The sequence below is a fragment of the Ischnura elegans genome, chromosome 8 (assembly GCF_921293095.1).
Source record: "Ischnura elegans chromosome 8, ioIscEleg1.1, whole genome shotgun sequence".
Classification (NCBI taxonomy): Eukaryota; Metazoa; Arthropoda; class Insecta; order Odonata; family Coenagrionidae; genus Ischnura; species Ischnura elegans.
In genome coordinates this window covers 57,757,538-57,768,028 of record NC_060253.1, presented here as the reverse complement: position 1 = coordinate 57,768,028, position 10,491 = coordinate 57,757,538, and the positions used below count along the sequence as shown (strand labels likewise).

The following is a 10,491-nucleotide window of genomic DNA, read 5'->3' as shown; positions in this document are numbered from 1 at the left end:
AAAGGAAAGAGTGGAGAGTTGGAGGAGGAAAGAAGGGAGGAGAGAAACAGGTCCAAAGAGAGGAGGGAAGAGCAAAGGCCAGACAAAGCGGCATAGAAATAAGACGGGTGAAAAGAGATGGTAGAAAACGCGAGAAAGGGTTAAAAAAAGGAAGGCCGGGATAATTTTTATGATTTAGGGATCAAGGAAGGTGGATAAGTGTGAAGAGGAAAATAGATAAGAAAAAGAGAAGAGATTGGATGAATGAGAGTAGAAGGCGACACGGTGGAAAGTAGGGAAATTGATTGGGTATCAAACGCATAGGTGGGAAAGGGTTAAGGCATTAAAAAGTGGTCTATCGGAATAGCGAGAGAAGGGAGTGGATATATACGTAAATATATATAAACGTAAGCCTACATATATATATATAGGAAGCCAAACTTTTGGGATTCACACACCCCTGGTATCCCTCATCCTGAACCCTGCCTAATCCTCACACCAACCCAACCCCCCGATAGAGTGCACACATACGAGGTCCTCAAACGCCCCCTCCCAAAACGTGCCCCTCCCATCACCTTTTTTTCTCTCTCTCTCTCTCTCCACACCCCCTGACGACGTACACACTAGGCTCAGACGCACTGAGAGGGTGGGAAAGAGAGAGGGGATCTATAGGTGGAGAGGGACGAGTTCCCCTCCATACATATATATATATATACAGGCGCGGTTCCTTCCCTCCCCCATAAGTCCGCTGTCACATCGACCACCTCATACCACTGGGACAGCCATCCCCTCCTCCGCCCTCAAAGCGCAGTCTTCTCCTCCCCCCTCCGACAAAACACACACTCCTTCCGTCCCCTTACTCCTCTTCCCCTCCTTGTCACCCCCCTCCACACACCCCGGCTTCGCCCAAACGCACAACACTCCAGTCTTCCCTGCTCCGACAACAATTCGTCAGTCGCTGGCCAGCTGTCATCGGGCTCTCACCGTGGAGACGCCTGCTCTGTCCTCATCTTCGTCTTTCGAAGCCTTTCTCGCCCCATATTCCTAGGACTCGGTCTACCTCTTACTTCAAGCTTTCGTTCGTTTACAACGCTGGAATTTCCCGACGAATATTTTGAGTGATCACTTATACTACGTGTTCTCAACAGCCATCAAACCTTTCGTCTCTGTATACACAGAGAACTGCCGGCGACAGTGGACAGCGTCGCTAGGTTTTCCGCGAGTGATCCAGCACGTCCGTGAACACTAGTGTGGTCTGCGGTATTGAGAATTTGAGAGTGATACCATCTGGGTTGGTCACGATAGTCATCCAACAGGGAGAAAACTGTGTGACTGACAACACCATCATAAGCAGCGAAATACTGCTTCGCTAAACCTTGGCCGCTGTCAGATTCACGCCTTTTTATTTACGCGGGTTATCCGAGTGAACTGTGCAAAGAAAAAACTGTCTATCTCCGCGAAGTGATTAGTCTTGTGTTCTTCGGAGTCAGATTATTCGCTCATTAAATCTCTTCATTTCGGAGCGGAATATCCCGCAAATGAGAGGTGTAAAACCTTCACCTCACGTTTAAAATTGCCGTGTTCCGCGTGGTGGATATTAATGAAGTGTTTTTCGGGTGACGATAAATAATCGCCACAGTCACAATAAGATACAGACTACAACACATCCTTCAACAAAAATAAGTTTTCATTTTGAGCGCGTAGAACTTATCACGTCCCCTACGGCAGTTCTTCTTATTCCGTCAGGCAGCATATCGGACGAAAATTCTTGATTTTCGAAAGATGTGTAAACGTATCTGTGGAACAATTAAACGATCCGTCGGATCAAAGTGTCGCCTGGTCCGCTCCCCCAGCCGGGGTCTCCAATGAAGCGGAATCGATTGTGCGATTCGAAAACGACCCAAAGCTTAAGGACCGCTAATCGTCCCGGATTAATAAGATGAACGTCTTCAGACAGTGGAAAGACAGTAGGGATCATCGGAGGATAACCCGAAGAGTATCAAGTGATAGTGGGGTAATTGAAGGCCCACGCCCTAATTAGAAACTGCTACAAAAAGTGATTGATTTATAATATAAGAGCACAAAAAACATTTCCCCCCTCGTGATACTCCGACGAGCATTTCCAAGAATAAGTAAACGAAAGCGACCATTTGGAGGTGTTTGTTTACTTCGTTTCTAGGAGGTACTTGGCCTTTATTTCATACAGAATATTTTCCGTGCGATAGCTATGGCGAGCCAAAGAAAGAGCGATTCTCTATGGTGTGCGTGGACACTTCTTCTCATCGCCATGGCGACAGCGGGGTCCGTGCCGCCATCCTCTCCGGAGGTGGACGGAGGCCCCGGGTCTTCGGCCGAGGGACCGCCGGTGGGCGGGGGCGGGGTCGTCCCGGCTTCCCCCAGCGGGACATCGGGGGTCGCACAGGTCGCGTCCCCCGGCGCCGCCATCGGATCACTCACCCCGGCCATCTCCTCCTCGTCGTCCAGCTCGAACCCTAGATGCGAGGAGATCACTATACCCATGTGCAGGGGCATTGGCTACAACCTCACCGCCATGCCCAACGAGCTGAATCACGACACGCAGGAAGAGGCCGGTTTGGAGGTCCACCAGTTTTGGCCCCTGGTCGAGATACGCTGCTCCCTCGACCTCAAGTTCTTCCTCTGCTCCATGTACGCTCCCATCTGCATAGAGGACTACCACAAGCCCCTTCCGGCTTGCAGGAGCGTCTGCGAGAGGGCCAGGGCCGGCTGCGCCCCCTTGATGCAGCAGTACGGCTTCATGTGGCCGGAGAGGATGGCCTGCGAGCGGCTCCCGCCTTACGGGGACCCGGAGAACCTCTGCATGGAGCAGAGCAACAGGACGGACGCGGCGGGATCGCAACCGCCCACGCCGCCGCCGTACCGACCTGCGGCGCCCACAAGGAGGACCGGCCCGGTGCGGTGCAAGCCGGGCAAGGCAGGAAAAGCGTGCCGGGAGCAGGCGGAGAACGCGAACCGCGGGACGGTCGGAGGCGGTGCCGTCGGCGGCGGGGTCCTGCCGGGAGCCGGGGCGCCACCGGGGAGAGGCGGTCCCGGCGATTGCGCCTGTGCCTGCCGGCCACCGTTAGTCTCGCTCCCCCGGGACTCCCCGTGGTACAACAAGAGCGTCACCGTGGCCGGCGTTCCCAACTGCGCCTTTCCCTGCGACGTGGCTTTCGCGTCCAACGCGGAGAGGAAGTTCGCCTCGGCTTGGCTGGCCCTCTGGGCCGGTGTTTGCTGCGTGTCCACGCTGGCAACTGTCTCGACGTTCCTGATCGACGCCGAGAGGTTCCGCTATCCCGAGAGACCCATAGTGTTCCTCTCGGCCTGTTACTTCCTCGTCGGGGTGGGATATCTGGTGAGGGCCCTCCTGGGACACGACGAAATAGCGTGCGAGGATGTAATGGGTAGCACGGCGATGGGGGCGACGCCGGCGCCTGGTGCCGAGTTGATCCTGAGGCACCATGCCTCCGGACCGGGAGCCTGCACAGCCGTCTTTCTGCTCGTGTACTTCTTCGGGATGGCATCCTCTATTTGGTGAGTTTTTTTTTAAATATATCTCAGTGATAAAATATAAACTACAAATGATAATTACCACACTTTGACATGAACTTAACAACCGACCATGGTTCCGACAATCAATGTCATCTTTAAGGTAATTAAATGAGGTGATTGGTAAATTACCATTTATAGTTCTAATTTTATCATGAATATATCGTATTTCTACCATGTCAAGCCTTAAACAATTTCAACTTTACCTCCACCTCTTTTAACAAAATCATGACGCGTTTCTCTGTAACTTAGTATTATTCCATCCCTAAATTCGGTATGGTATCTTCTATTTGATTAGTCGTATCAAACAAATTTTCCTCCACCTGTTCTAACTCACATTGGAACGCATTTCCCTTAAACTTTACATAATTCCGTCTCAAAATTCATTCAAGCAAGAACTTTCCCCGTGTAGTACAAATGAGTAAAACACGCTCCCCGTGCTTCAATTCACGGGCATTACCTTCATGCGATGAAAAGGTTTCACTAATTATTTTGGCTATCATAATTTTTCATCTGAAAAAAAATGCTTAACTTAAAGCAAGGACTCGTTTAGCCATCCAAACCAATCGAATACATTCATGATCTAAAAGAATACAATGAGGTATCTGATATACATAACTAAGTGTGAGATAGAAAGCAATATAAAAAAAATTTCTTTTTAAAGTAATTAACTATGAGCATTTAAAATTAATCAACTGTACTTGAGGTAATCTTCCAAAACTATCATTTAACTATTTCTGCTCCTTTCAACGTATGTAAATCGAATCTGACTCTAACCGGAACTCTTTCCATTCTGTCCTACGGTTATAATGAGGGTGATATGCCTTTCTACTGAAAAGGAATTATTTTTTACATAGGTCTTGTTATTGCTCTCTATTTCTCTTATATACTCCATGTAAATTCAGCATTTATTATTCATGAAAATGCATACCAGCCGTCTCTTTGCCGCGTTTCTTGCTTATATCAATGCAAGAATAAATGAGGATTAGTGGGTAAGAATTCACTACAAGTAATTAGCTAGCTTAATTCTTCAGAAAGGGATTCAACCCGAAGGTTGGTTTGCAGTATGGACTTTACATAATCAAAGTATTTACTTCATGAATGATGCCTATCTCTGCCATTTGGAGGGAAACGAATATAGCATGGGTAGGATCAACTCCCAAGGATTACATTACTTTTTCGTAATACTCCACAAAAAATACCTAAATAGATAGGACATAATTAAAACGCAAATCAAGATAATTGTGAGTGTAAAAATTAAAATAACTAAATTCTTGATGCAAATTCCGCACGTATATTTAGGCTACTAGAAAGGGATCAGGGTAGTTATGGAATCGCTGAAGGCCCTTTCACTTACCACGATGTATGGTCGATTTCAGAAAATTAGAAATGCGATACATCAAGGATCAAGCCACAGGATGAAGCCATAGAAAACACGAATCTGCTCTAACATAGCACTGAAAATTCTTAAAAACCTTGCACAAAATCAAAATTTATCAGTTTTAAAAAATCTTCTCCGAGGGTTAAAAAAATAAGATGCATATAAACCTCGGTAGCAGTAGCCGAGCACGACGGAAGGCTCCTTAAAATGTGTTTTCAAAATGATATATACTACCATTCATTAGGGCAACTATGCCTAACGTAAGAAAATATGTTCATAACATGAAATATATTTAAATTGACTGAATACTTGTGCCGATCGTTTGATTAAAATATTAGTGCTACTCGAATATTGGACGGATATAATTACGATCTCTATAAAAAATAAGTTTATGAAGACTATATTTTTTCAAGACGTTTGGTAAAGCGATGCAAACTTGAAAGAGAGAGCTAACGATGATGAGAATGAGTAAGAATGACTGTGTCCATTAATAGCCGTATTATAATACCAATTAATTCAAACAGACGTGAAACTTAGACCGATCATTTGATATTTATGATAACATTACAACGAAACCGGCCGAAAGTGACAATCACCTAAGTTTATTTATCTTTCCGAACATGAGAAACGTTTATAAACTGCCCAATAAACGATGGAAGTGAGTGAGATTTGTAAATTAAGTAAATCTGCTTTGCTGAAAGCGTACGCTGGCAAACAACGCAGTCGCGGTCATGGGAAATGCGGGTGGATGAGTCAATTGATTCATCCATGACCTATCTCAACTCCCTTTAAAATGACGCTCTCAAAGTCGTCAATTGGGCGTAATCCCTTTTCGCTTTCGCGTATGGCTCAGGTTCCCGAACCTACTGCTTATTTTACACCTAGCGTATCAGAGCAAGCTAATTCAATTAGTCTAATCGCGGGAGATTATCCGCATAAAATGGAATGAATCGCGAGTAATTACCTAAAAAATGCTTCGCCAACGGAACAAATGTTTATTTTGTTTTTTTTTACGCTACGCGGTTTTTGTCAAGTATTTTTATTACGCAAATTTAGTAGACAAAGTAAAAGGTATGAAATCAGTATTCATTTTTATGCAGAAGAATTTCACAAGTGATTATCGAGCGGTTATGGGTGCAGGGATAGAGAATTAAATACTGTTAATTAATTTTGTATTCATTCTAATTTGGTTAATATTCATTAACCACGCCTACTACTAAAAGAATTCATCGAAAATTTCTCACAGTTAATGATTTTTTTCAACCTTCATCCTCATAATTAATAAGTATTCTCAAGTGCAAATTGGGAGTAACGAGCGCTAATAAATCCTGTCGTGTCGTAACTAACGCAGTATTGTATTTCTCTTGGCTACGTGAAAACCAAATTAAATATTGGTTTTCGCGTTGCCATGGTGTCACTGTGATGTCAGAATTTGAATTCTATGAGTATGAGCAGGCAACCACATCGCTGCTACTGTAGCAATCGTTATACGGATGTCGTTCCCTTTTGTTAACGTATGATAAGGCTTATCTAAAAAGTAAATGAACAGATTCGATTTCCCAATTAATGGCTATTAATGTATTGCCTTGATCACGTAGAAGGGATGTTGAATATCTTAGCGGGAAGTATAAGGATTTCCGCCACGGAACACTATCTAACGATTTGAACGTCGATTATTGTTCGATCGGACTTTTTTTTAAGGTTACACCCCAGGGTAAAAACATAATACCTGCCATAATTTAGGTGGCTGAGCATCTTCCGTTTTCAGTCACTTTGAAAGGCTGGGATGTTCATAGGTTATTATGTGATCATCGGAAAGACAGGGGTCTGATAAAATGGTGTCCGCAAGAACCAAAATTAAAACGTGATTACTTTAATAAATTCTTATTTTCACTAAATTCCTCTGTAGTTTTTTTAATATTCCGGAGTAAAATTTTGCTAGTACAGAAATACTCTAATCACATGTATTTTGGAATCAATCGAGTTGAAATAAAATTAGTAATATGTAATGTAATTAACATGGTCTAGAAAATGAAATAAAAGTTTGTTGCTCCTTTCCACAATTATTTAAAGCGCACGGCGCGTTTCGGCTCAAGGAGTCATCATCTGGTACGAGAAGCTGGTGTGGAATAGTGCAACTACCTTTTATTTCAATATATCGCACTTCCACTATATCACGCCTGAATTGGCTGATATTAAGGCCGTTTTACACGGGGCACGGAATTGCACAGGTTAGAACTTCATTAATTTCAAAAATAGCGTGGAATTGCGCGAATGCATGAAGGAAATTAGAACAGGGGTTATTTTGCCACCTCACGTCGACGAATTCTCGCTTGTGTTCTAGCAATTCACCGCTTTACACGACGCAATTTTGACTGCGCCTTCGTGCATACGTCAGATTGTGCAAGTACATGCCCCGTGTAAAACGGCCTTCATTGTCTACAAATACACAAGTCTGTTCGAGACGTCAAGTTCTGTCGATCTCTGCAGGATAGCGGGTAACTGTCCTCGTATTTTGCCTTGGTAGACAACGGTTTCGTCAACTCCCCTGTCGGAACCAGCATTTCGTTGCCTCGTCTCTCTGAGCCAGTGTTGGTTCCCGGTGATGCGAGGTTTGAGTAACTCGACTTGCTTTCGCAGGGGATATTAAGGCCGTTTTACACGGTACACGGAATTGCGCAATCTGACGTATGTGCGAAGGTGCAATCAAAATTGCGTCGTGTAAAGCGGTGAATTGCTAGAACACATGCGAAAATGCGTGGATGCGAGACGGCAAAATTGCCCCTGTTCTAATTTCGTTCATGCATTCGCGCAATTCCACGCCATTTTAGAAATTAATGCAGCTCTAATCTGCGAAATTCCGTGCCTCGTGTAAAACGGCCGTTAGACTTACCGCTTATTTTATTCCTAGAGTATCAGAGCGAGCAAAGTCAATTAGTAGTATCACGAAAGATTATCCGCATAAAATAGAACTACACGAGTAATTACATAAAATACGAGTATGCTTCGCCAAGGAACATTTTGTAGGTAGTGATTCTTCCGGGTTTTCTTCCGCGTTTATCCATTTTTCTGTACAATATTTCAAAATCTCCGCGGAAGCCTACATGGAAACAGTAGTGATATTTTGTTTATTTATGGAAAGTACGATTTTTTTGTGGGTAAACTCTTCTCGGTATTCCCGCCGGGTTAATTTTTCCATAATTGCCTACGTTTCAAGCTCCGACTCGGAGCTCATCCTCAGGGCAATTTTTAAATTTTTTTTAAGCCCTGAGAATGATCCACGAGTCGGAGCTTGAAACGTTGGACGTTGTGGAAAAATTAACCCGGTTGGTATCCCGAGAAGAGTTTACCCACATCATTCGCAGGGAGAGCATCAAATCATATTTACGATTTTTTATTGAATATTTGCACTTCACTAATTTAATTGCCAAAGAAAAGGTAAAGATCCAACATTCATGTTTATGCTGAAGAGCTTCACAAGTAATTATCGAGCGGCTATGGATGAAAAGTACGTAATGAAATACAGTTCATTATTTTTTAAATGCATTTTCATTTAGTTAATATTCATGTAGTCATCGAGTGATATACGTTTAACTTACTCGTGCAAGACGAAGAGCTAAAGCTTTATTAACAGTCAAGAATACAGTCAAGTTCGAGAAATCGCGAGCAAGTCCATTCGGTCTTATTTAACTTCCCTGGCAGCCAGTTTTAGGTTAACAATAGCGCGTTAAACAAGTATATTGGCGAAAAAATTGAATTAGTCTTACTCAACCAGTTTTAAGCAATTTTTTGTGTTCATCAGAGTCCAAGTTATTTTTACAGCTTTAGTTAATGAACTAAAATATTTGCTATTTTAAATTTTAAAACGCATACACGGTGCCCCATTAATAGTTAGGAGCATAATCGCGAGACAGCTTTAAAATAATTCTTTTACTCTAAGAAGATTAGGTGCATAGCCTATTTGAGTTAGTGATTACGTGATTTACCATCATTGAGCTTTAATCGCTGAATGCATGATCCCATAACCCTATTTTCTTTTAGTTTCAATTGAAAACTAATAATTTCAATCCATTGATGCATCATCCATCATATACCAATAAATTAGATAAGAACATGCACTTCGATGAACTTCTGCTCTTGGAGTGATGGGCTTATTTTTGGATAAACAGGAAAGTTAGGGTGAATATGATTTTTTCCTCAATAAAACAGTTATCACAAACAATGCCCAGAAAATTATACAACGCTCTTAGGGTCGATACTTCACCGTCAAAGAGCAAAGAAAATCGCGACTAACAGTTATTCATGACTTCAGGCATTACTTAAGTATTATTGTGCGGAAACTAAAAATCGCGCCTTTAACGTAAAATCCTATAAAATTCGGGAGTGAGGAAAATTCTTCTCTAAGTGCAATTGTAGTGCCTAAGTAAACATATGTTAAATAAAAACCGCAATTACCACTACAGTTGTCTTAAGAATTGAGTGAATGGCTCGATTGACAGTTTATAAATAATGCTAGCCTCTAGTAGCATGCCTAAATTTTACTCTTTCCTCGACGTACAAGAACCTTTTTCCAATAAGTTAATATCAGTATTCTTACATAAAAATGCATGAATTAGGTATTTCAATCATCGGTAATGCCTTTGAAGCATTTAAATTTTCTTCCTATATGATGCCGAAAATCACTGGTGAGAACTAATACCTAATTAACTGGAGAGGACAGAACAGGTCTTAAAAAGCAACCATAAAATGTCGTGATTAAATGATAATATATTGACGAAATTTTTATAAATGGTTATATAAAAGGTTGCTCATACGAATCTATTCTATGGTTCAAAAGTCACATAGCTTTACAGAGCATTTCCCTTGTATTCTTAGAGTTCTAAGTCGTCGAAAGGTAAATGACACTAAAGAGAGGGCAACGTGTTTCTATTCCCTTGTTTTCTAAAATAAGTAATTGACAATTGATAATAAAGTAATTAGGTCCCTCATTAAATGAAGTATAATTTTAGGATGAAATTAGTAAACGAGAAGAACAGTACATATTACTTGACAAAGTCACGGTCAGGAATGATGAAAATTTTGGGATTCTGCCAGATAGTTTTACAGGAAGCAGAGAGGTAGAGTTTCTTAAAGGTGTATACACCAGTTTCTTTTGCTTAAACAAAAAAATTACTTACTCTTCAGGTCATTAGAAGGTTCTTAATAATAAAAAATACCCCATTATCATGGGATTAAGCAATTGCATAGCGATATTGATCGTTTCCCGTAGCCTAATTTAGGCATCACGACTAACGATGGACATCAGACTTATACCTGAAAGTGTTTTTCACTAGGCTAATGGTGTTTGTGAAAGCGATGATGGCTACATGCTTTGCCACAGGCTGCTTTCCTTATTCTTTGACGCACATCTCTTGGAAACAACTTCTCGTCCTTGGTGTTACAAATAGTTTCGCGACGCATCGCGCTTTTACTTGGCCAAACATATAGTTTTCTTCGATAACCAGAGGAAATAATGGATGGAAAAATATTTTTAATGCACAAAATGTGAGATTTATATATGAACG

The 10,491-nt window shown here is 42.2% G+C and overlaps 1 protein-coding gene across 1 annotated transcript in view; it reads left to right on the top strand.

Annotated features, from left to right (window-relative positions):
* The first annotated feature begins 745 nt into the window (after nt 1-745).
* Nucleotides 746-10,491, top strand: part of LOC124164254 (frizzled-8) — a 33,644-nt gene continuing 23,898 nt past the window's right edge. Inside the window, exon 1 of the mRNA XM_046541495.1 lies at nt 746-3,531. Coding sequence (XP_046397451.1) covers nt 2,207-3,531 — 1,325 coding nt within the window. The 5' untranslated portion in view covers nt 746-2,206. The remainder of the gene's footprint in view (nt 3,532-10,491) is intronic.